Below are 27,068 nucleotides of genomic sequence, written 5' to 3' on the forward strand. Positions count from 1 at the left end.
TTATGTTGCCATGGTGTACTTGTGTCCAGTGACTTGACTGCTGATCTTAGATGTTTGTTGTTAAGAGTGAGTTTTGTTTTGTGCTGCTTTTAAACTATTCCAGCCATATCACAGTGGTTGAGCTCAAGAAATTGGCTTCACACATTGTAGCCGTGTATGTGTAGAATGTAATATATATCATTCTCTTTTGAATGAATGCATAAACAATTCTACAATTCTGTTTTATACTATGTTTAGAATGTGTTATTTGTAAGAATACTTAAAACATCCCCAAACACTGATCAGAATGGGGGATAGTAGTGTTGCCATGGTGTACTAGCGTACAGCCACTGAGCTGCTAGTAAACAAACTTGTTCTGAATACAGAGGATGTCATGAAATTGAAATGACTTAACCTTTCTCCATTAGAGTTCGTGCAAAATTTTATGTACGTAACAAGAAAATGGAGCTCAGAAAAATTGACCAAAAGGCCAATCAGAGGACAGATACCATCTGATGTGTCAAGTGAAGTCAGAAGCTGGCCAGTTATATTAAGTGATAGAAGTAGCCAATAATAAAAAGGAAAGTCTCGGAGAAGCTGCACAAGTCACAGGCTTACCAAAGTAGGTGTACGTTCAACTGTGAGAGAACAGATGATGATGATGATGATGATGATGGGGTTATGAGGTGGTGGCTATCTCAGAGTGATAACCACCACCCGGCTACAGTTGGCTGAGTGGTGAAAGTGTTCGCTTATCACACCAAAGACCTGAGTTTCATCCCCACATGGGTACAGTTAGTAGAACCAGACTGACATGTTCCCTCCCATGGATTGGCTGGAATCATCAAAAGTTTTACAACCCAGTCTCTGTTACTTCTGTGCTTGGCATTCTGGAATGTAAGGAGATGAAAAATGAGTAGAATTTTTAGGGGTACACAACTTCTATGTCCTGTGTAGGCAATGTTTCCACATTGATTCTGCTTGACAACGACATTAGAATGTCAAATCGTTGCCTTTGCGGAATAAATAAGCTGCATATCCATCCAAATTGTTCTCACTATTACACAAACCTGTCTGAATTAAAACAGCTCTGTCAAAGAAAAAATTCTGAACTTATGCTGTATTATCATAAACGCCAGATGTCCCAAAAGATTTTATAACCTTTTCTACCTGTAGCAACAAACTGGTAATATTATCATGAACACAAGATTTCCTGGGAAGAAGTTATAATCTTTTCTTTCAGTAATAACAAAGTTTGATAAGAATCTTTAAATGAAGACATTTGGTTTAAATGTAGCTTATCTGTAACATTTAATTAGAATCTGAATAGTAAATCTTCAGCACTGTTCCCAAATCAGGTAATGTGGACATGTTTATTACTCGATCCCAGAACTCTATTTGCATATTGGCTCAATAAATCTGATCACATGATAAAAAAGTTTACTGATACTGTTTGCATTATTTTTTGGCTTGACTTTGAAGTTAGCTTTGGCTTGTTGTGGCAGATGTACTGAAGACATGGCGGTGTTTGACATGACCAGGATTGAGGGAGATTATTTTCTGAATGTTGCTAGGCCATTTATTGCAGCGTTTGTTGACCCAGGGATAAAATACCAGTCAGGCTTGTTTGAAGAAATAACATGGTTAATACAGCAATTCCATGGCCACCGTCGTCACTGCAACTTAGCCACGAGTTGCAACTTTGAAGAAGGATATGAAATAGTGCTTTTTTCTCACTTCAGTTTTATGTTGTGTTTTTGATCTCACCTCTTTCAAGTCGAATTCAAACAGGGAACTATGTTAAAAAGTATAAAAATATATAAACAAGGTAACTTGTTTATGCTTTGAGTTGCACAGCGCCACACTCAACATTTTTGCAGATTAGATATTTTCCTGTTTTTCTTTTATTCCAACATTTCTTTATATATATATCAACATCTAACAATGGTCAGCTTTTCTACCAAAGTATGTATTTGGAATACAAGTGATAAGGTTGAATCTTGAATTAGATTACATGAATCTCGGCAAAAATGTTTCTGTTCACGATGACTCAAATCATCAAATATATTTTTAGCTTGATAATTTTGAAATTGTATGCTTCTTTAAAGACAAATGCATAGTTAAGTTTTTCTTGAAATTATTGTTGAAACAGAAGTGGGTGGCTTATGCTGGTGAACATACAAGTACCGTGAATCATGACTAGAGGAACATCAATTCAATGAGCCTTACGAATGAGCTGTGACATCGTTTCAGGGAGATTTGTAGTAGATGATGTTAATACATGAACTCAACCTTCGCTATAAGGAATCAAGGCAGTGGGATAGCCTGGTGGTTCAAGCATTCGCTTATCACATGAAGCTCAGGGTTCAGTTCCCCATTTCAGTTACTGCATTTTTCCAGTTTCTGGCATTTCTGGCCATTATTTTGCTGAAATATTGCTTAAAGTAACTTAAAATTAAACTTACTCACTCACCCTAAGGAAGTACTAACAACATTCCTACATGGCAGTTGTGACTGGCACGCTTTAACAGATGTAAGACATTGTCTTTGATATGAGGAAATTTCGGTGACGCCTCAACAGTGGACCTCATGCTGGTTCTCTGCCAGGTTCCAAGTTGTTGCTTCAGATGTCCTCACTGGCTGTTCCCAAGGGAAAAAGATAAAAACGGACAGTGTCTACAACTACCAGTACAACCATGTCAAACTTAGGCTAATGTCCTTGATAATAAATTTCAAACTCATAAACATGGAACTTAGCTAAGTCAAGTTTGGTAATAAATTGTCTCAGGTAGTAAAGTTGTCCAATAAACTTGAGAATCAGGCCTTGATCTAACCCTTTGCCAAGTGCCTTCTACATTGAAGGTACATACACCTGTAAAAGTGATAAAATTCAGCGTTTTATTGAGGCTTTTAGAGGGATTTGTTTTCCTGATGAATCAGGGAGTAAGATACCCCCAAACGATTTTTTTTTTAGAAACATTTTTTATGCCTCGTCCGTCCATCTGTCCGTAATCATTTTGTTTCCGGAGCATAACTCAGAAACCGTTCAATATTTTAGACCAAACTTGATAGATATAGTAATCTCAGCCTATGGTTGTGCCATTTGCTATTTACAGATTTTTGGCATTTATATTTTTTTTATTTTTTTTCCATGGAACATTTTGGTGTTAGTCTTATGGTGGGGTGGGCTTCGTTTCTGGAGCAGAACTCAAAAAACGTTCAATATTTTTCTGCAAAACTTGATAGATATATCAGTCAGAACTTAAAGTGGTGCCTTTTGCTTTGTACAGGTTTTTGTGATTTATTATTTTCTCGGGTTTCCATGGAAACTTTTAGGACATAATCTCAAAGTGAGAGGTGTGTTTTGTTTCCAGAGCAGAACTCAAAAGCCATTCAATATTTTTCTGTAATACTTGGTAGATATATCAGTCAGAGGCTGAAGTGGTGCCTTTCGCTATGTACAGGTTTTTGTGACTTATTATTACTTGGACATAGTCTCAAAATGGAGGGATAGGCTTCGTTTCCGGAGCAGAACTAAAAAAACATTCAATGTCTTTCTTTAAAACTTGGTAGATATATCAATCTGAACCCATAGTGGTGCCTTTTGGTATTTACAGGTTTTTGTGATTTATTATTTTCTTGGTTTCCATGGAAATGTTTCAGACTTAGTCTCAAAACGGAGGGGTGGGCTTCGTTTCCAGAGCACAACTCGAAAACCATTTCATATCTTTCAACGGATCTTGGCAGACATATGAGACAGATCTTGAAATTGTGACTTTGCTGGTTACAGATATATGGCATTTATAATTTTCTTGAATTCCATGGAAACAAACTTAGTCTAAAAAAACAATGAGTAACTCTCAGATTATTTGCCCTTTCAAACATGTATGTCATCTTCTGATGACTCTTGTTTTATATTGAGTGAAAAAGGCACAAGATATTTGTAGCTGTATTTTTTCATGAATAGTTTTAGAAGTAGTATGAATAATTAATAAGGAAGATTTTCAGATATGTATATTTTATAAGAAGTGTAGGAAAGTAAAGGAAGAAACCAGATCTTTTTTAAACAGAAGATCCATAATTGTCTGATGTGTCAAATTCTTCACATTAAGCCTACTATTATTAGATAAGGTAGTTATCTGAAAAATTGCCACAACCTCGATAGGGCCTCTGTATGTCAGATCCACCCAATGTTTTGGGGCGGTTGATTGTCTGATTTTATCGGGGATTTATTGGCCGAAGTTACAACAAGGCTGATAACATAACAAGCCTTAAATTACCAGGCCGTGTGTGATGGTGGGGCTTGTGATTCCCCCTGGATGTAACATTTCGAATTACATAATTTACACGATAGTGTCACATCTTAATGGGCCATTCTGTCATTGGGAGCCAGATTTGATATTGACAGTAGTTGAATATCTTGTGAACATTATGTGTGGAATATGGCAAATTGTGTGATAAATGGACGCAGCATTGGGTGAAATTGACCAGACTGCCTGCTAGCATTATCGAGCCCGCTGTGATGAAGTGCCAGGATGTGTAAGTATTGTGGCTGGACTTAGGATGTGATGATGGTGTTGGTTATTGTCACTGGTCACACACAGATGAGGAATAATAACTAAAATAATTTGTACTTTCCCCATTGGTTAAACAGATTTTCTGATAAATACATGGCAAGACTAAGTTCGTGTTTAATGTTGGTTAATTGACTAGGGAGCAGGGATTTGTGTGTATGATGTTGGGAGGCATCAGTAATCCTTATGTCTTGGAGCTGGACTAGGAGCTGGAGAGAAATTCTAATTTCTTGCATTCCATTGCAGTTAACTCAATACAAATAACATACTTCCTGTATTTAGAAATCCTGTGCAGCCCTTGCCAGTAATATATGGAATTAATATGCCAGACAATTTCTTGAAATCCCCAGGAGAAGTTCTCGATGGAACATTTTTCCCTACTATTGAGGAAACATTGGGGAAGCAGTTAGGAGTTTCTGTCTTTCATTGCACTTTGGGAAATATTTTATGCCAACGTTTGTTTGATTTATTACCCAGTAACCAATGACCAGAGTAGATATGATCTTCCAAAGATGTCAGCGACCTTGTATTGGTACATCGTCTTGTATCATCTTAATGTCTGATACAGTAGTCACACGAGGGGGAGTTTGGACAGTTATCATTTTGTGTTATTTATTTGGAAATTTCCATGATTAATGTGATCAATCATCTGTGTCTTGACCGTGATCATTGTACCATGCTGTAAGGATACACTGGATGACCATATTGTTTTTGGTTCCCATATTCTGCTTCAAAGGGAGGGGTTGCAAGGGGACATAATGAAAATAAAAATGTTGCTGTCTGCGACTACAGATGATGATTTTATTTGATGTATAACATGCAGAAATGTTAATACGTTGGAGGTTTGACATTAGGAGTGATGAATGCTGAGAGCATGGGTGTTGGGGACAGCTGTAAAAAATCTGTTGAATATCTTACAGGGTGTACAAGAGAAAAGGATTTCAGTAAAACATGATGATGATGATGATGATGATGATGATGATGATGATGATGATAATTTAGACTTTATTGACCTCGTATGTCTTCTTTCAGGACTATGAGTTCAGCAAGACTGGAATGTATGTTATTGCTGCAACTGTCGAGAACGAGCATGGATCTCTACACAAGAACATCACCGTGGTGAGTATTTACATGTCTATTTCCTGATATATACAATCCAGGCCTGATATAGTATTCTTCTTCTGGACAATAGCACCCTCGGAATTAGTAGTATTTATTTCCCTGTCTTTGATACTTTTGTTACAAGTGGAGATGGTTTGGCCGATTCTACCAAATGTCAGTCTCTAATCAGATTTATCCATTCAGTTTATTTTGTTTGTGTTCGCAGTCCTCTTATCACAGAAACAGAAATTGGTAGTCTTCAAGTACCACATCCATGAAGAAAACACAACTTGAAGTTCTTAAGTAGGGGCGTATGTGGCCATTTTGACAGATTTGTCCGTGATATGAGGCATTGACACCATTGATGAAATCGGTCAGCCAACATGTTGTTGTCTTTCCTCCACTACAAATATACCCAGATTTTCCAGATTCATTGTGAGATGCCCACCATATGTGCACACACTATCAGGAATGTGTGAACCCTAAAACCCTCACTGGGCACTTTATCATTTATTGTTGTGTGGACTGGTCCAGAGAAGGCTTTGTGCCAGACTTTGTCCAGGGAAGTAATTATGTGACAGTGGTGTAAGACCATTTGGTTTAATGCAAGTGACCTTTGGTGTGTAACAAGGTGGTAGGAAATACTGTACCAGGTGCAGTGGGTATGCATAGGAACCACACACTTTCATGCCATATCATACCCCACCCCACTGCATGCCAGACAACACACCACCACACCATGCCATGCAACATTATGCCTTGTGATACCAGACCATGCTACACAAGTACACCAGACCCCAACTCAGTGTACACTAAACACGGCCACACCATCCCACACCATGTCATGCCATGCGACAACAATACACTACACCATGCTACATCATGTTATGCCATGCCACACCAGTACGCCACACCATGCCACACACTGAACATCACATAAAACCCATACCACACCATGCCACTATGCCACACCAGACAAAACAATACCACACAACAAAATGCCACACCAGACAAAACAATACCACAACACACCACTCCATGCCACACTACAACACACCATGCCACACCTATATACCACACGCCATGCCACACCATGCCACCACATACCACACCACCACACACCATGCCATGCCACACCACATACCACACCACGCCACGCCACGCCACGCCACGCTATGCCACGCCACGCCACAACACACCACACCACCAAATGTAAAACCACATGACACACCTCTCCACTTCACATAACTTACCAAGGACAGATTAAGAGAAGCATATCAGTAAACACCTTGTAAACTGTTATGTAAGAATTATCATTGCATTCCAACAAATATTTCATAGCCAATAAATATTTACAGATGGCAACATCTCAGGTACAGGATAAAGTGAGTGGGAATATGAAGTGGTGAGACATGAGGGGGTGGGGGTGAGGCAGCAAGGGGTGGGGGACTGATGTAAGGGGGGTAAGGAAGAGGTACCATGGATATGAAGGAGGGGAGGAAAGGAAAACAAACTGGCAGGGAGCTGTGCGAGACCCTGGGGCTATTTGTGTGCATACAGTACAGACATCAAGGCATGCAGAGAAAGCTCAACTCAAATGCCAAATTGAAGACGTACTTGGCGAGGGAAAAGGGAGAAAATGTCAAGCTGTCGGCCGTTTGGAGAAGTGTGATATTTATATTAAACTGTTACTGGGATGTATATTACCTTGTATCATGTATTAGGTGCATATCGTCTTTGTTCTTGAGTATTGGATGTAAATACTTGAGATGACGAGGTCTACTGTTGGACTGAGTGAACTTGGGATGAATGTGTTAATCATCGTGAACTTGTTGAGAAGTTCATTACTTAAAGTCAACTGTAAACACTGTTCAAATTGAACTAGTACGAATATCAGACTTTACTGCAGTAATGAGTATATAAAGTTGTTGTTTTTGTAAAGTAAATAATCTTATATGTGTATTGAACCTGTTTACACGTAGTCATCTTGGTGCAGTGGTTATTGTATATTCTAGCATTGACTCATGTGGCAGCGTATAAAATGGGTGAGACCCATTTCTTTCTCTCCCCTTCCCCCAACTTTATGTGGCAGCTAGCAGTCCATCAATATGCCACAGATATGAGACAGAGATGGAGAGAGATCCTATTGCACATTGTTTTTAATTTTTATGTAAAATCTTAAGATTAATTAACTGAAGTTAATTAAAGGGAACAAAATGTTGTTCCATTGTGGGTTTTTTCATGACTGCAGTTAGCTTCACAACACATAGGGAATGTGAATGTTCAAGAAATTTGTAATTCAATTCAATGTTTGTCAGAGTTGGACAAATCTAAAATAATAGTCTTTAAGAAGCAATCTTTAATTGTACAGCTGTGTAAGAAAGACTATTATAGAAAGGAATTAATAGCAACAAGTGTGACAAAGAACAACAGGATTTGAAGATCGTTAAATATTGAGAGACAATCTCAAACTGTGTGGTGTATTAGCTGTCATAGCAAGTGGTTTTTGCCGTAGGGCAGTGAAACTGCCTGGTGCATCATTAGGCCCATTGTAGCAGTTGGAAGTGAATTGCCATGTGCTGGCGCTGAGTTTATTACGACCTTGTTTTCAGTAGTGATCACGTGAGTCATTTCAGCTGGGAGGAAACGAATGTCCAGTCATGTAATCTTCTAATTAATTGATGATGAGAAAAAATAAATGGCCTTCTCCATTAGCTTTATGAATCTAGTGCCTGTTTCAGAAAATGTTTCCTTTTCACAATTCCATTGTAAAAAGAATGGGCGTGAGAGTAACAGTCAGCTTGGTTGAAGGGTTGTTAATGGCGATTTGAAACCTGTAACTTCCTTGTTCTTTGGGGGATTTTTTGTCTTTTTGTTTAAACACGTTTTCTGATAAGAATAACATGGGAACAGGATTAGTACATTTGATAATTACATATCAGGAAAATTGTGTTTTTATGTGGATGGAAGCATTCTGACATTATTCATTGTATCACTGGGGCAGTGGAGTACCCTAGTGGTTGATGTCTTTGCTTGTCGTACCTGGGTTCAATTCACCACATGGGTACAATGTGTGAAGCCCTTTTCCAGTGTCACCTGCTGTGATGTTGCTGAAATATTGTTAATGAAGTGTATTAAAACCACGCCCACTCACTCACTCACTCACTCACCCAGTGTGTCATGATGCCATAGTATTCCAGACCTACATCATGTATGTGTCACAACAGTTTGGTTAGAATTGTAAAATTGAAACCTTAGGCATAACCTTTTGTATAAAGATTTCATGTCATGTGGAAGATGTGTTTATAAATCCACACATAAATACAATGTATGAAACCCATTGATGGGTCCCCAACTATGACATGTTTGGAATATTGCTTTATAGAAAACAAGCCAAAAGTGAAAGAAATTTGTGGAAAACAGTAGAAATATTTTATGTTTGTAACCTTCCAATAAACTCACTGGTTCATGGATTCCCTTATATGGTGATGATGCCATATATGGTAATTTAACAATATGTTTATCCAAAAACTTTATAATTTTTTGTACATCAGGCCAAAGAATGAACTTAATCTGATTTTTTCATCTGTTCATCTAACACAAACTGTTCCTCTTGTCTTGCGTGTATGATTACCGTCTGTTTGAAGCAGGATCGTCTGTTCCTTTAACACAAGAGTATCTGAACAATCTGCAGCTTGGTTAAATATTGATGGTCGATAATGGTTCTATTAATGAACACATCTTGAAAAATTTGCAGCAATTAACAAGAAAATTGAATTGCAATGTGCACTGCTAAAATTGAGTTCATCAAGTACAAAAGTGCACACTAGTAATTCTGTTTTATGACAAAATTGCTTGCATGAAATAAATAATTCTGTTCATAATGCCAAAGGTATTGTTTATTTCCTTTTGGAAGATGATGCATTTCTTGATGTATCCAGTGCACTTAGGTTCTGAAAATAAATGGACATTTCTCCCAGCTAAACATCCTGTTGCTAATAGCTTGTCTTGAAGGAAGGAGAGAAACTTGTGTCTTGTTAGAGAGGACAATCACTCCCGGATTAGACCACTACTACAGATTGGAATGTATTTACAACCATAAGTGCTCTATAATTACGTCAGAACAGAGGAAGTGAATGCAAGGCTATTAATATTCTGGTTTAATCATATTATTTGCTGTAAGTGTCACATGAAGCTTTGTTACCAGCATATTGCTGTCCGTTTCAATGTGTGTTCAAAAGATGGACTGGTTTTGGATGTGTGAGTTACATGTTTTGTCTTTTAGGGCAGTGAGATGGTGATAATGTTTGAGATGTAAATATGTTACAGGTGTTATTTGCATCTTCTCATTTTTTTCAAAGAAAGCATTTGATGTCTTTTTGAAAGTTATTGTCACATTTTAAATTGGATTATAGGTGTTGGTGGAATTTGTAGAAAGTTAGGAAGCTCTATTTCTGAGTAGAGTTGTCAACCTTGGAATAGGACTTGAAACATGTCCTCATGTATGAAATTCTGGGCTAGCAGGAAGGCATGATTTCGATGTTGTCCTTTTTGTATTTTATATACTTGGGGAAAAAAATTCGGGAACACCACTTCACAGCAGTGTTCCTATATTCATTTGCAGATTTCCTTCCAAGGTGCCCATCAAAGCTGGTGATATAAACTTGAAAATATTAAAGGAATGCTTGGATTTTCCTGTTTTCCTTTATTTGTTTCTATCAGTATATTTTCTGTGTATCATTTGTTGATATATCATTGTCATGGTAACAGTATCTTTGAAACTTAATATGTTCTGAAAACATGCTAGTTTTCCAAAATCGATCTAAAACTTTGTGTCAGGACTTTAGGCTTGAGACAGCTGTCAACAACTGGTAAATGACATTGTAAATTTCCTTTCTCTAGTATTCATTATAAGTGGTCATTGCAAAAGGGATTCTAGTGTTTATTTTCCTTAGATGCATGGCAAATATTTAAACCTTTTTCCTTTGTTGATAGGTTGTCATGGAACAGAGACTTGGTGATGTCACTTTTGACCTTCATGAAGACTCAGACCATGGTGTCCTCAAAACTTACGAACCTGTCAAGTTTCTGGTTACCTTGGAAACAACAGAGCGCCAACATACCTTCCTCCGAGTCAACTTTGGGATTGGTGGAGAAAAGAAGATGTCCTTGAGAGAACATAAGAACAGGACATTAGAGAACAGCCAGAATGTTCTTGAAGCTAGCCCAACCCTTGATGGTTTTGGCCTTGCTGCCAGCTATGGTGAGGGCTGCAACCTCAGCATCATCTTCCAGTATACCTACATACTGGAGGGCACCTACATGCCTCAGATCCACGTCTCCAGCAACGTGGGCTACCTGAAGATGGCTCTGAGGCAGGAGCTTGTCATCCAGAATGAGCTTTCAGGACCTAGATTGCAGTTTGAAGACTATATAATGGTCAACAGGACTGCACTGTTCCTACTTCACTTCACAAAGTCTTCTGTGAACCTGAGCGTGGTGTGGACAATATTTGACAGAGAGAAGTCGGTGGTTGACAACTTTACCACCTCCCACGCTCAACTGTTCTACAACTTCACAGAGCCAGGGCAGTATGAGTTGGCAGTCACAGCCTCCAATATGATCAGTTCTGTTTCCACAGTCAAAGAAATACTTGCTCAAACAGCAATCTCAGGTCTTTCAATAACATGCCACCCATACATTTTTGTCCGCCTTGGACAGGAAATCACCTGCACAGCAGACATCAGTTCTGGGAGTGGTGTCACATTTGAATGGAACTTGAAAGACATGACAACTGGCAAGAAAACATATGGAAATCTGACATCAACTGTCTTCCATTCATTCCACCAAGTTGGGGTATATTTTATCAGTGTCATGGCTTCAAACTATATCAGCAGAATGATTGCCCATTTAGAACAACCAATCTATGTGGAACAAGAAATCAAGTCTGTTGATGTTTTCTCAAAAGATCAGCTAGTCAATCAAAAGGGGCTGTTCTTCATTCGCCCAATGTGCAAATGTCAAGTTAATGTTCAGTTTGATTTTGGAGAAGGACGCCAAAACTATGACTTGGACTCGACTTCAGGGCCAAACATCTACAGAGCTTATAACTTCACCTCGCCAGGTGTCTATAATGTCACAGTCTATGTTTTCAACAATATTTCCAATGCTTCCAACATGTTGCAAGTAAGAGTGTACCAGCCAGTCCAGAGGTTCAGGATCCAATGTCAAGGTCATGCCATTAGAGAGTTGCCAACAGTGTTTGTTGCCAAGAGCAAAGGTAATTAGAGCGTTGCCTAAATATAAAAAATATTTGACTAGCTTGTGCAGAGAAAATATATAATGCCTATCACAACAAGCCAGTGAGCTTAGTACAGAAAGTTCTTAATGGAAATTACCCAAGTTGGCATGTGTCTGAACAAAGACTTTCTTGAACCACGATGTCTTCAAGAACATTAGGAAAATGGCCGCTCCAAGTGCCTATCGGGACAAGAGTCAGTGAAGCAGATTTAGATCTCATGTCATTTAGTGTGAATAAATATACTGAACATTTTCTTTAATTCTCATGACAAACATGCCATTCAAATCTGTATTGAAGACTTTTCACTTTTGACAAACAGTGGTATTCATTAAACAATCATTACTTGGAGCAAATGGACACCAGCAATTGTGGATTGTACTTTATTACATTAAATCAGTTTTCTGGTACAGACAAGTTCATTTGGGTTAATGTGCACTGCCTAACACAATGTAAACTCAACTAGGGTAATGATATCATTATGAAATACTAATGTCCGATTCGCTTATGTATAATAGATGCTCGGGCAGTGAAGAAATGTTCATATGAATAAATGTAACATTGCATTGCATTTCTACTTTTTGACAGATATTGACAATTTTAAGACAAAACAATTCATTTGATCCAGTAATTTGATTTTCATCTGTGAATCTTTGTTATTGTTTTATTAGAGCACGACAAAATACCACTGAATCATTGCAGTTTTATTAGGGCACTACAAAATTCCTTGAAACATTATGGTTTTATTGGAGCACCACAAAATAACACTTAAATATTATTTGTCGAGATGCACTGGTTTTGCTTTTTGTAGGGCATTACGTTCTTATTCAGAGCAGACACAAGAAACTCAAACTATTGTTTAACAACAATCTTTTGTTGATGCTTTAGGGGAGATATTGAGGAGGAAAGAATTCATCTACAGATGGACGTTTCCTGGCCAAGTAACAAGAGAGACCTTGATTCCGATGGCTCAGTTTGTCTTTAAGGATGTTGGAACATACTATGTGAATCTTACAGTGACAATCCAAAATATGGGTAAGTGTAACACTGGCAAAACATCACATGAAGATTTGACTGGACCCCTCACACATGTAGGACCACATGTAGTCTCAAGTTCTACCGGTATATGTATATAATTATTTGTCTCTACACTAGGCATAATTGTAGAAAAATGTAGGATAGATACAAACACAAAAAGTGACATATTTTTACAAAATCTTGATCAGAAAAATGAGTGGTGGATAGGAATTAAAGCTTTCGCTTATTGCGCTGAAAGCCTAGGTTCATTTCCCCACATGGATACAATGTATGCAACTCATTTCCAGTGTCACTCGCTGTGATGTTGCAGAATATTAGTAAAAGCAGCATAAAACTAAACACACTCACCCGTTCACTTTAAAGGGCCAGACCTTCTACTGTCCACACATATGTAGCATATGTTTTAAGTGAAAACGAAAAACTACCGTCAATTAATTAAACCTGTAAAAGTTACAGTGATGGTGTTTTTGTGGGTGAAAGTTCTTGCTGGAATATTGCTATACTCACTTTACTACTATTCTCACTCACTCGCAGGCTTACGTGATAAGAAGAAAAAATACAATCCTCTGTTTAAAGAAATTACCCAATCTCTGCACTATGTCATAGCTATAAGGATTCTCATGTTTCCTGTAAAAATCCCAGGAGTTGCGTATCAGGACTTGTTAAGATACGTCGAGGTGCAAAAGTTGCTGGTAGCTTGAATATTGCTGATGACAGAGCAACACAATAACACAACATGTCTCGCTTTGCATGTCATCTGAAATTACCCCTGATTGATGTCCATGATTGATAACTATGATATCTAATGTATCTCCCCAACCCTGACTTCCCTAACATTATAACATATTGTATTGAAACAAATTTATTCATAATTGCTTGTATAAACTTATTTCCATATTTCATTTTTATTTGGAAGGAAACTGAAGCTCTGATGACTCTCATTGTAACGTAATGTAGGACACTTGTGAATTCATGCTGTCTCATGACTTATTATGTAATATGTTTTGTATTTTCTGCAATATTTGTAAAATGACACACAATATCTTGGTGAGTTTTTCTCCTGAATTGACAGGACGGCACAATATATTCCTCCACATGTGTCAGTGTGTATATGATACATACAACATGCAATACAAATAGCGTGCAGCTCATCCTGCCTGTAATTGGTTTTGTGGCAACCTGTATTGTTGCAGTGGTTGTAAGGCGGCAAGTGTGGTGCAGGCTTCCAACTGAGGAAGATGGGGACATTAAGGAGCCATACGGATTAGGTTTAGGATAACACTCATCGTGAATGGCGTTTTAACGTATGTCATGTCAGGACCTGGACAGAATGCATTTATAAACGTTTACTGGAGCTTGATTTATGCCAGGGGTTTGAAAACATTGTAGAAATGGAGATTGCTGTAAAAAGAGAGTGAAATTCATGGGACAGAAATGGCATCAGCTAGATTCATTTGGCGCTCTGAAAGCCATGACTATTTGCTAATCCCATGTTTTCTTTAGTAAGTGTGTGAACCGTATCATAAATCCTTTGGACTTTTCAAAGTATTTTTCTCTCTTTTTTTTCAGAGAATCATTTGCTTTTGTTTTTTGATATCATGAAAGTTAAATATAGTTTCATGATATATGACTTCCTCCTTTGGTATTAATGTTTAATAGTTCAATACTCAAAGCAGCATTTAATAAAGGAGACCAGGTAATATTTTTTATGTCAGTGATAACACTTAAAACTGTGAAATATTTAACGGTCCTAAAGTGGTCATAATATTTTGAATTTATTTATCAATCACAACACAAAAACAAGTTGACATAGGAAATTCTACTGTTTAGTTTACCATCTGTTATACATGGCAACATTTTTAGAATGAGACAACTGTAAGTACAGACATAGAAATTACAGTGTCTGTTTATGTAATGTACAAATATTCTAATGCCAAGCAGAATTGCAGTCATTTACATAACAAATTAGGTTATGTTGAACCAACTGGTGAATAGTGTCAATGGATGAGGGAGAATTAGAAGTGAGAAACTATTTTATCGGTCAAGATGAAATATTATTAGATTTTTTTTTTTTCAGAGACATTATTTAACAAATGGCTAAAAAAATATGTCTCAGGGTGATTGTCCACACCTCCATGATGGTTTATATAACTTCAGGTGCTGCTTATGCCATGGACAACCAAGCCTGACTATCCACATGATATTCTATAAAGTCAGTTTGTTGCAATGAGTCCACCTCCGAGAAATAACTGTTAATTGTATTCGTCAGCGTTTCTGACAAGTCTACATTAATATTCCTGCAGGGACTCTAAGGCATTAAACCAGCTTAGAACCCTATACTTTGTGTCAGCATCTTGCATCTCTGCAGACTCTCTTTCTCCACAAGGAGCTAGCTTGCTGTAATATAACTGTTCAAAGATTTGTTGATCTGAGATCAACCCTACCTCTCGTTCATTTACTTGTTGTTTAACAGGCACACAGTTTTCCAGCGAGATGATTTTGACCACTAGATAGCTGAATCTGAGCAAGACAATTCAGTGATTGGTGTTTTGATCAAGGACCAGCAAGCATCTCAATGTCCATTTGGTCACCCTTAAGACAAGCTTAGTTTGAATCATCCATGGTCCAGCTGGGACAACTGAAGAATTAAGTCCAAAGAGTTAAACACTGAAGGCTCAACTATTGGTCGATCTATATTTTTGTTACAGCTTGGTGACTTGGATAACTGCATGTGAACTCTGATGAAATAGATATTCACTCACTTGCAAGGTTGAATGTTTGACATTGATCTTTTTTCACTTTTGAAAATAAAGAATATATTCAAATAAGGAAACAAATTCTTCGAGAAGTTATGACATGACACATCTTTCAGAGTATGCATCTAGTTTCTAATAAAGTTAAAAGAATTATATAGCTCTGTCACCCACTCACACCTTTCATAATGAACAAAACTGCTTGTATAGAGGATGGAGGTCCCAAAGAGGCCAGCGTGATACAGAAGGGGGTTCAGTGTGTGAAGAGTTCCCATGTTGGAGATGGTGTCCTGTGTAAACACGTCATACCACCCACATCTTTGTACAGTGTGAACCTCCACTTTCACTCCCCCTTTCTGCTTACATGTCCCCCCTACCGTACTGTCTTTCGGTCTCCATCCCCTGCCTTCATTTCTTGTACCTCAGGTGAAATAAGAGTGCTGCTTTTCAAGCAATCCACGTGTAGCTCCGACCATGCTATCTTATGCACAGACACACCACCCCTCCCCGACTCCCCTACCACCAACCCATGTACTACAGGTAAAATGTGTACACTAGTCCCTTATCAATCCATTTTCTGACCCATCTTCCATATATACTACCCCCTCCCCCACTCCCCTACCACCAACCCGTGTACCACAGGTAAGATGTGTACACTAGTCACTTATCAATCCATTTTCTGACCCATCTTCCATATATACCCCCTCCCCAACTCCCCTACCATCATCCCATGTACCACAGGTAAAATCTGTACACTAGTCCCTTATCAATCCATGTTCTGACCCATCTTCCATATATATCCCCTCCCCCACTCCCCTTCCACCAACCCATATACCACAGGTAAAATGTGTACACTAGTCCCTTATCCAATGCACTTTCTGCCCCATCTTCTCGATATGATCCCTCCCCATCTCTGTGACCACAGGTCAGAATTGTGCATTGCCCGGGTAACAAGCCAATTTCTGACCCACCTCTCCTCCTTTCCCCAACCTCTCCTCCTCCTCTTCTCTCTACCTCCCCAAATTTCTGTCATTGAACATTTAACAATCGTTAAATCCATTTTCTGGCCACTCTGTGTTCACCCACCCGCTCCCTTTTACTTTAGGCATTGGTTTTCTTCTGTATTACATGAAATCCTGTTTACTGGAATGGAACTGTTTTCAGAGAATTCCTATGAACAGAGAAAGAGGTACAAGACCATCAGTATTTTTTAAAATAATAATAATCCCAGAACCAAATAATCAGAAATTAAAAGCCAAAGTATGTAAGCCTATTTATCCTCGTTTTCTCCATGAACCCAAGTCTCCCTGATCACTTCAATTGATGACACAAATGAGAGCATTCATCATCAGTCAATAAGGAGCCTTCATCTAGCGGTGAAACCATCTCAATGAATGCATGTCATATTTGACATGGGGGCAGGTCAAACTGACTCAGCTTCTATCTACAAGAGCGAGGGATGCAATTCAGCTGGAAATTTTCTCCTACATACTGTCCTCTACCATCAAGTCACAATAGTAGCTATTTGTGATGAAATGTGTTGGGAAAACACAACGAGAACACTGATGTCTCTACACATTTCAAAGCTCAGGAAGATTCTAACCACTTCACGCATGACTTTTATGGACTTGAAAAGTATTTTTTGAATAAACAACTTGAAAGTCAATCTCCCTGGCTCAACCCTTCTTCCTGTGAAGGGACGGGAATTGTGAATGAACACAGTCTCTGACACTGAAACCTTACAAGCCAAAATCTACATCTGCCAATTTCGGGTCAGTGGAATTTCATGAGGCTTGAATAAAGAGACTTATAGAATGTGTGGTGGAGAAGACTTGTTTGTTGCCGACCTTGGAGGTTGATGTAGTTAGGGGTCTGATTGGTAGACTGTTGCCCCATGCTTCATCAACATTGATGGGCTGCACTGTTGATTTGTTTTATTTTCTTTTGTATTTATTCATATTCTTCTGTGATGAATTAATAGGATCCAGTTTCATGGTGAAAGCTTCTGTGTCAGTTTTCCTAAGAAAGTTGCAGAATCAGGACAAGCCTGTGTGAAACACTAATACATGCATTAAGTCATAGATCATGAGAAGTACCAGAAACAAGCAGAGCAGGGCAAGAAATGATGATGAATTTGTTTTCACTTCACTCAAGCATCTAATACAGGAAAGTAGGAAGGCATTACACCATTTTTGAGTCCATGGAAGTTCAGTCTCAGTTTTCTGCCTTCTGTTTTAGAATATTCAGCAATATCCTTTTTTGAAATACATTTTAAAAACTACAGCGTTTGAAGTGAGAAATGTGCTGAAAACTTTGAGACCAAAGTAGTGAATAAAACATGAAACTGCTGTTATCTTCAATGATGAAATTTGTTCTTGTTTTAATGTTTCATTTTCTTCCGTATAATTCACACATACCTTTGCACACTTTATCTGTGTTAGGGAAGCATGCTTTGATTTTGCTGAGAGTAACCTTTGTGGGAGTATATTACTTCAAATGAATTAAAAAAATATTGTTTGTCCTAAGTAGGTCGAGAAAAAGTGAGTAAGTTGTAATTTAGAAAAAAGCTTCATGTATGAATTATCTCATTATTTAAAGTTACGGTTACCTACATAGGTAGGGGAAAGGGGAAAACGTGTCTCTGCACTGCAAGGTTGAATTAACATAAAGCTCAAGCATATCACTTCAAATCCCAAGTGCCAGTCTTTTCTTATTTAAATAAAAAAAGAAGATTTTTTTTCTAATTTTATCGCGCCATATGAAACATTGGCTATTATCCATAAGTTAGAGTGCAGGACAAGTGGCATTGTATTAAGAAACCAACCTCAGTTTGTGCCTTGATGCGTTTTATGATATTCTTGGTTAGAGAATTATATTATAGAAGAGGTGTTCCTAATTCACTGTTGTTTGAGAGCAAATAAGAATTGAATTCCTATTGCCCTCCTTTTTGGATAAAAATTTAACATTTGAGTTTTCTTAGAATCATAAATGTTTGTTTAATTTTTCTGAAATAGCATGTAAACAAGTAAGAGTATTTGTAGTGTGCATCGTGTGAGTCGACATCACAAAAAGCTGAACAGTAAATGCAACCTGTTCCAAGTTTATTAATATGCCTTTTAAATATGAATCCAGGATCATTGTAGTACTGTGAATGATCACTCATCCCAGAATGCATGGTGTGTTTTTGTGACTGGATTAAGTAGTGATGACTCACGATTGTGGGCGGAGGTGTACGTTTTCACGTTAGAAATCTGAACTTTGTAATTCTATCTTTGGGTGGAGTCCATTGTTCAGAGCACTGAGAGATATTTAACTTGAAAGACTCTCAGCTGATGGCAGAAAGGGGGCATTGCTCGCCTTTCTTGTTTACCAAAGTCTGTTTCAACTTACAAGAGATGGGACCTATTCCACTTTGTTTTTTCAGTTGATTCTGTTTCCGAGCAACTAGAGGTCAGAGTTCATGAAAGGGCACCTGCAGGGATTTGGGTACTACACTCTGGTATTGTACAGACGTATGAAGTGGTGAATTTCTCTCTTCATGTAAGTAAACTTACCTCTAGCTATTGCAGACTCAGGGCACTCTTAACATTGTCATAAATGTTTAGTTTGGGAATTTATGTCTTGTGTTCTAAGGATTTCTAATGTTCATTTTACAAAATTGTTTGCATAACTTTTTTTGTTTTGGTGTAAATTTCAAGTCAGGTATTATTTTTGTCATCAAGAGTTTATGAAATGCCTGGAGAGCAGTCTTGTTAAGTGTCCAGTGTCTTATACCTACAGTGTCTAATAACATTGTCACAGAAGCTGAAGAGAATTGTTAAAGAGCAGACAACTCCATACTTATTCAAATTTCTGTTTTTATTTTAGAAATGTTAATATACTACAAAACATACTTCCAAAACTTTAAAATATTGTATGCAATGCTTCTGTGATCTTAGAACATCATGATATATTTCAGAAAGATATAGATGCAAACCGCAACCCATAGCCTAGGGAGCGGCGCTGTGTGCAGTCAGTGTACTGTGGGGATCATGTATATGTACACTCCAAAATTCCACACATGCCATGTCAAAGCAAAAATTCTTGCATATCAGGTTTTGAAACTTATGCCAGGAGAGACATGGTGGCTATAAGTTTGTGGATTAAATCATTTAATGCTTGGAATTAAAGCAAGAACATGGAAAAAAACTTGGATACTGTGAAATCAAGATTTGTATCGCATCAGCAGGGAATGTATAGTGCTGTCATTACTTTTGGTATTTGAAGGAATATTTCTTATTATAATTTTGCATTTCATCCATCAGTAATCTCGGTGAAGAACTGAGTTGATTTGTTATGGAATACATAGTCTGGAATCAGCACTGAATGGGAATATACTTAGTGTCATATGATCATTTTACATTCATCACGTGAGAAAGTTAAGCCAGTGGCAGTGATTATGCAACTGACATTAGCTGTGTTGTACCTGTCCTGATATTGATTATCAAGATGGTTATGTGACATATGTATGTTTCAGCAGCATGAAGGGATCAGCAGACTGGTGGTGAACTATTCAGATGGGGATCTAGAGGAATATTTCAGAAAGTCCAGGTGAGTGAAGTTAGTCCCAGATAATTAGCTAGGACATGATATGATTTATGATTGACATTACTGGTGTCAGGTTCATTAACAAAAGTAGATGAATCTGAAATGGTTATTAATGCGTACAATTTATTGCATGTTATTTTGGAGGGCAAAACCACATTCTTGTTGGGTTATTACAGGGTTTCTACTGTCATTTTGAAAAAGTATATGTTTAACTAATTCTTGTTTCCAGTGCTTGAACACATTTAAGTTGTACGTTTGTGTAAAACAAAAATAATGATCTGGTAAAATTAATTCCATGGTATTTGTATAATTATCAGTTGAACTATAACTAATATTGGGTACAGTATTTTTGTTTGAGACAGGATGTATTATTTATTTTCATTTAATGGAGGAGCAAAACAATTCAAAACAAAATTTTCCAGAAAGTTCACTTAATTTCTCTGGTTAATACTTAGGATGCAGTATTAAAATCCAGATTATAAAAAGGTTTGTGCATCAGTAGAACCGAATGATAAATACCATTACTGGTAGTAGTAAAATTGTGATTTAGGATCAGTTTATGCCTGTAATGATCTTCAAAATGACCTTCTTGCATGTGAGATATCAATTGTTAAAGGTGATAGCATGTCTGGCCTGTCAGGTGCTGTAAGGGTGTCCTAGGTTAAACATTAGCCTCTATTGCTGGGAAACTGTGTGTTGGGGCACCTCTACCTCAATAATGTAAGTGATAAACGACCCATCTGCTGGAGGTAATGGCAAACTTGAGGCAAGCCATGGTTACATGCCCTGATTACATTTCTGAGTTTCTGTCAAGTGCCATTAGTTGCATTGGGCTTATCTCATTGTGTTCAAATAATACATGTTTCATTCTTTCTTAATGGACTCAGCTAATTTCCTCTCAGTAATGGACACAGTACATTCTCCCCAAAAAGGACCCAGTTTATTTGTTAGAAATAATGTACGCAGTTAATTCTCTCTGAATAATCGTCCCCCTTACATTTTCTCCAAATACTGGACCTAGTACATTCTCTCCAAATAATAAACCAAGTACATTCTCTTCCCCCCCCCTCCCACCAAAATGGACCTAGTACATTCTCCCTAAATAATGGACTTAGTACTTTCTCTTCAAATAATGAACACAGTTCATTCTCTCAAAATAATGAAGTCAGTATATTTTCTCCAAATAATGGGCCCAGTACATTCTCTCCAAATAATAGAAGCGGTATCCTCTCCTAAAAATGGACCTTGTACATTTTCGAAATAATGGACCCAGTAAAATTTCTCTATAAAGAATAAACCCAGTACATTCTCTCTAAATAATAAACCCTGTACATTCTCTCCAGATAATTTACCCAGTTAATTATCTTTTAATCATTGATAAATGTTCTTCTTCCCAAATAATTACTAGTAATAACATCAGTGCAGTTCCATTGTAATTAACAAACATTTGTGTCCACCAATAAGCTGCTGAATATGACTGTTTCCTCAGAAAGGATATTTTGATAATTGTGGACATCACTGAATAATGACATGCTACTAATGGACAATTTACAGTGTATATATCTGAAGGACCAATCTCACTGCTGCCATCTACCCAATGAGGCTGTGTCTCTAGTGTCTATTGACTTTATTTTATTCAGCAAAACAGGAGACCTCTCATCTTGTCTGAGTGTTTCCATGTATAGTAATTTTCCCCATACATTCCTTGGGGCTAGGTAATTGCATTGCTACAATTGTGTTGCCTCATAATGACTGAAAATTTACTGACTCACATTGGTTCATTATTTGTCTTTTGTGAGATCTGTGTTTCAGTTGAAACATGATTGTTTTGTATCCAGCAAAAAAGTGTTTTAAAGCAATTAAATCATGTCTATTTTGATTTCTGATTTTCAACTGCCATATGGCTGGAATATTTCTTAGTGTGGTATAATGCTAAACAAACTGTGGATGCTTGATTAGCATTTTAGAAGATGCTATCTGATGAAGAGAGATTTTTTCTGGGTCACATCTTCTTGTTTTATTCTGGACCATGTTTCTAGCCTTATTGTTCAGTTCTACATGATAATTTGGCTAGAACAAATCTGAAACATTGTGGTCCCTAATAAAACAAGAAGATGTAACCCAGACAAAATTTCTATGTTCATAAACTAACACTGATTTTGAATTAGGGCTGAAAGTGGTTAATCCATAAAATGAAAATTGAAGAAACTGATTTTGTGTGTTAGATTATGTTGATGTACAGGGTATGTGAGAAATGACCTATTTACAGGCAGGTGTAATGGTGAGAAATGACTTTTTACAGGCAGGTGTAATGGCACTCTGGGTTAGACAGCTGTGGGGTTTTGTGATAAATTTGTTTGAAAATGATTTATAATGAAACAAGGCATGCGATCATTATTGATATTTATAGTGACACTTACAAACAGGGAAACTTTCAGACATTCTGACGATTACAATGACAAAGATAGCAATTTTAGTAGGAAGCTGGATATTATTGCAGGAAATTGGAAAATGCGTCCAGTAGATTTAATTGTGCATTAATTGTTACTGATTGTCATGTTGTGTTCTAATGCAGTGAAGGAAACTTCGCACAACAGGTTAATGGTGGGAGCAGAATACTCATGGATTATTACACAAGAACTTGGGAAGTGCAGAACTTGCTAATTCAGATTTTGGCATTCAGTCCAAATAGTGTAACACTGTTAGCTTTATTTTCTTAAGCACACAAACTCTGTGGTTTGTAAGGCATTAATAAATTGTATCAGGTGGTCAGGCTTCACACCAGGATTTTGATCCATGAAGATCTGGAGTAGAATAGGCCTTCACAACCTATTTTTGCCATAAAAGTCTGTGATGCTTGTCATGAGAGGCGATTAATGGGATCGGGTGGGCAGACTTGCTGACTTGGTTGACTCATGCCATCAGTTGCTCAGATCGATGCTCATGCTGTTTATCAGTGGATTGTCTGGTCCAGACTAGATTATTTACAGACCGCCGCCATATAGCTGGAATATTGCTAAGTGCGGCGTAAAACTAAACTCACTCACTCAGGCCAGGATTGATTGTGTGTCATTTACTGTTCATTATAACCACTGCGAGATTGACCAATAAAGTTGATCTTCAGCAACTGATGCTTTTCAAAAGAGGCAACTAATAGGATTGGAAGATCAGGCTCATGACTTGGTTGACAAGTAATTGTATCCTAATTGTGTAGATTGATGCTTATGCTGTACTGGATGGTTTGGTCCAGATCTGATTATTTGCAGACCACAACTTTAATATTTCTGACAGTAACAGAACAACAGAACACAAAGTCCTGTCATGAATTGGGAATTTGGGGCACCAGGCGTTAATCATATCATATTCATTTAATGAAATAGTTTGAAAAAGTGTTAGATATTCTGTACAGAAATTGTGAGGTAGTGAGCTTTGAAATACAAATGTGTTTTTAAATATGTGTGAAAACAGGCAAACAGAGATGCTATCCAGAAGATAGTACTTAGTTACAGCAAATAATAGATAGAGATATTTATTTTCAATTTAACATTGCACCTCAGATGTTTGTTCAAACTATTTATTTAGTGTTGTAATAGATCTGTATTCTCAAAATAACCAACCTGTGAAATTGAAGTGTTTGAATTGCACTTAAATAGTGCCTCTACATAAACGTATGGGGAATCACAAGCATTACTGTTGCCTTTGTAGTTGCTACAGATAAAAAAAACCTGCTTCTCATTTACTTCATAACATATAATTGGAATCCTGCAAGATATCGTGAATATCCTCAATTTGTCAAGGGTTTAGACTGGGGATGCTTGTGTGATTCAACTCCCCTGACATGCAAGTATCAAGTGTAGGTGACACTGCTAACTAGATCCCTTCGTCCTGTATCGTAGTAGGTGCCCAGCAACAGGTGTGTAGCGTTTGACCTTACGGGCGTGTAATGTGTGTGTGTTGACGATGTTAATACCTGAGTAATGAGCTGTTTGATGTACACCTTCACATCTACCTGGGATGGATCATGCTCACCTGTGGGTCAAAGGTCAGACCACCTGTACAGCAACTAGATGTGCAATTTGTATTCTAAGAGCTAGTATTAATTTGAAAGCTGTGATCTAAGACCTTTTAAAGTGTTTTTCATGTGCAAAATTATGTATTTTTTATGTGTTTTCCACTACTTAAATCCCTAGCTTTGACTGGTGAAAGTGAATTTTGAAATAGGGTTAGTTGAGGAAAGATTTACAGAACAGAAATGGTTTTGCGACCAGTTTGTGCACAGTCATGTGACATTTAGACCTTGAACTTGACTGTTTTCAAAACCATGTGAGAGAACTTTTTTTCCTGTTTTTAGATAATTCCTGATGAAACTGATTTCATAGTGAATTTTAATACCTTGAAGTTTGTACCTTAATTAAAATATAATGTTACAGTGTAGAGTTCAGCATATTTTTTCGCTTTAAATAGCAAGTTTAAATAATTTCTGGAGATCTACTTACATTTTCTGCACTTTTGTTTCTGTCAATTATGTAGTTGAGTGAATCAAATTACAAATAAGTCTCATTTTAGGAACATTTTAAGTGAGTTTTATAGTCATTTCTTGGAGTATCAGTAAGGATCGCAGTCCTGTTACTGTAGGAACCAAGACAATGGTTTCATGACTTTTGGTGTATTGTGTAGGCAGGCATTGTATTGGAGTTTGGCATTATCGGGCGTGGATTGGACCAGATAGAGGCTTGAACAGAACCCCACTGACACCCCTATTTGTTTTCTCCACAGCTGGGAGCACGCTTTCTCTGAACCAGGTGTTTACAAGGTGTCTGTGACCATATATGGAAATGGCACCGAGACCAAATTACAGTCGTACATTACAGCACAGAAGCCAATCAGAGCAGTGCGAATTGAAGGACCCTCAGCAATCAAAATCGAAAAGTAAGTTGCATGCATTGGTTTATATCAAGTTTCATATCATTTGGGTGTAATGTCATTTGGTTGTTCTTTGCTGAGGGACAAGAGCATATTTCACTTGAGATATGGACTAAGGAAATCCCATGCTATTGGTGGCATTCTCTCTGGTGGAATAATATTACTGGACCAGGCTGTTACCAGGAATCCATGCTTTATAAAGGTCAGTCATATTGCAGTGTTGGAACAGCAATGGCTTGTGAAAAATTCTGTTAGTTTCATATCTTAAATAATACAAAAGTTTGGTACATTTTATTTTCAGTCACATTTCATATGTGTAGGCGTTTGTAAATGCATGACCTTAATATTTTGTTTTAATTTGTAATTTTAGATGTTGGAATAAACATTGAGGGCAATAAAATATCAATCTGGTTGTTTGGGAGTGTTAACAGTTTTAGTTTATTGTGGAAATTTATTAATTTAACCATCATAAAATATATATTCAAAATTTGTGAGTATGCAACATGTGTAATGTTTCCAGTTTCCTGTGTCAAGTTCTAAGTTGGTCCTACAATTAGGACCATGTAGGCCGGGATACGAGTGTTTGTCTATTTTGTTTCCTGATACCGCACTTGGCAAAATTAAAACAATATCAATACCTGGGTAAGCATTGCCATCTATTTCGGTCCACATTACTCTCAATTACGCTGTAAGCTGAAATAACTAGTAACATTTGGTAATCGATTTCAGCATTGTGTTTCCTGATCATGGTTTATTGAGAGCATCGTCGTAATTACAAATGTTGCATGCAGCTCCTGCAAGCTGACTTTAGACAACCCACATGTACAAGTCTCTCTCCTGTCAGTCTTGCAATGAATTATTCCAAAATTAATTTCGAGGAGTTAAATATGCATCAGACATGGGACCTGTGGATGTTTAAACTCAAGGAACCTTAATTGTTCACTGTAGAAAGTCATGGTTCCTTATAAGTTCATCAGTTTTATCCTGTTTGTTCAAATGGAACTGTTCTGGTTTTGTTTTTTGTAATTTGAAAGAATTATGTTAATGGTTTGAAGCAATTTCGTGAAAATGGTTTTTTCGTTAAAATGGTTTCTGTTGTTTGTGACAAACTGACAAGCCTAGTCAGTTGTAATTCTTGTTCTAACCTTGAAAGCCAGTAGTTTCTATGGAAATGTTTTGATTAAGTACATTCAGTATTGAGGCTTCCAGAGACTGATATTAACAGCAAATAAATGAAATGTACATACATCCATCTCACTCAGTAATTAATTAGGAAACAGACAAGGTATAGGTTGGAGTGGGATACAAGTATATAACATGAAAGCCAGTGATTTCTATGAAATATTTTTGATTTATTTCATTCAGTATCTGTAGTCTTGCAGAGACTGATATTAACAGCAAATAAATGAAATGTACATACATCCATCTCACTCAGTAATTAATTAGGAAACAGACAAGGTATAGGTTGGAGTGGGATACAAGTATATAACATGAAAGCCAGTGATTTCTATGAAATATTTTTGATTTATTTCATTCAGTATCTGTAGTCTTGCAGAGACTGATATTAACAGCAAATAAATGAAATGTACATGCATCCATCTCACTCAGTAATTAATTAGGAAACAGACAAGGTATAGGTTGGAGTGGGATACAAGTATATAACATGAAAGCCAGTGATTTCTATGAAATATTTTTGATTTATTTCATTCAGTATCTGTAGTCTTGCAGAGACTGATATTAACAGCAAATAAATGAAATGTACATACATCCATCTCACTCAGTAATTAATTAGGAAACAGACAAGGTATAGGTTGG

The 27,068-nt window shown here is 37.3% G+C and overlaps 1 protein-coding gene across 2 annotated transcripts in view; it reads left to right on the forward strand.

The window, feature by feature from the left end:
- The window catches only part of LOC137255652 (polycystin-1-like protein 1), a 242,293-nt gene that overhangs the window by 100,450 nt on the left and 114,775 nt on the right, over positions 1-27,068 (forward strand). For both annotated transcript variants that reach the window (XM_067793125.1, XM_067793126.1), the window contains 6 exons: positions 5,586-5,672; positions 10,650-11,934; positions 12,841-12,987; positions 19,168-19,283; positions 20,260-20,333; positions 25,107-25,259. In XM_067793125.1, the coding sequence (XP_067649226.1) occupies positions 5,586-5,672; positions 10,650-11,934; positions 12,841-12,987; positions 19,168-19,283; positions 20,260-20,333; positions 25,107-25,259 (1,862 nt within the window). The remainder of the gene's footprint in view (positions 1-5,585; positions 5,673-10,649; positions 11,935-12,840; positions 12,988-19,167; positions 19,284-20,259; positions 20,334-25,106; positions 25,260-27,068) is intronic.

The sequence above is a fragment of the Haliotis asinina genome, chromosome 11, assembly GCF_037392515.1.
Source record: "Haliotis asinina isolate JCU_RB_2024 chromosome 11, JCU_Hal_asi_v2, whole genome shotgun sequence".
Classification (NCBI taxonomy): domain Eukaryota; kingdom Metazoa; phylum Mollusca; class Gastropoda; order Lepetellida; family Haliotidae; genus Haliotis; species Haliotis asinina.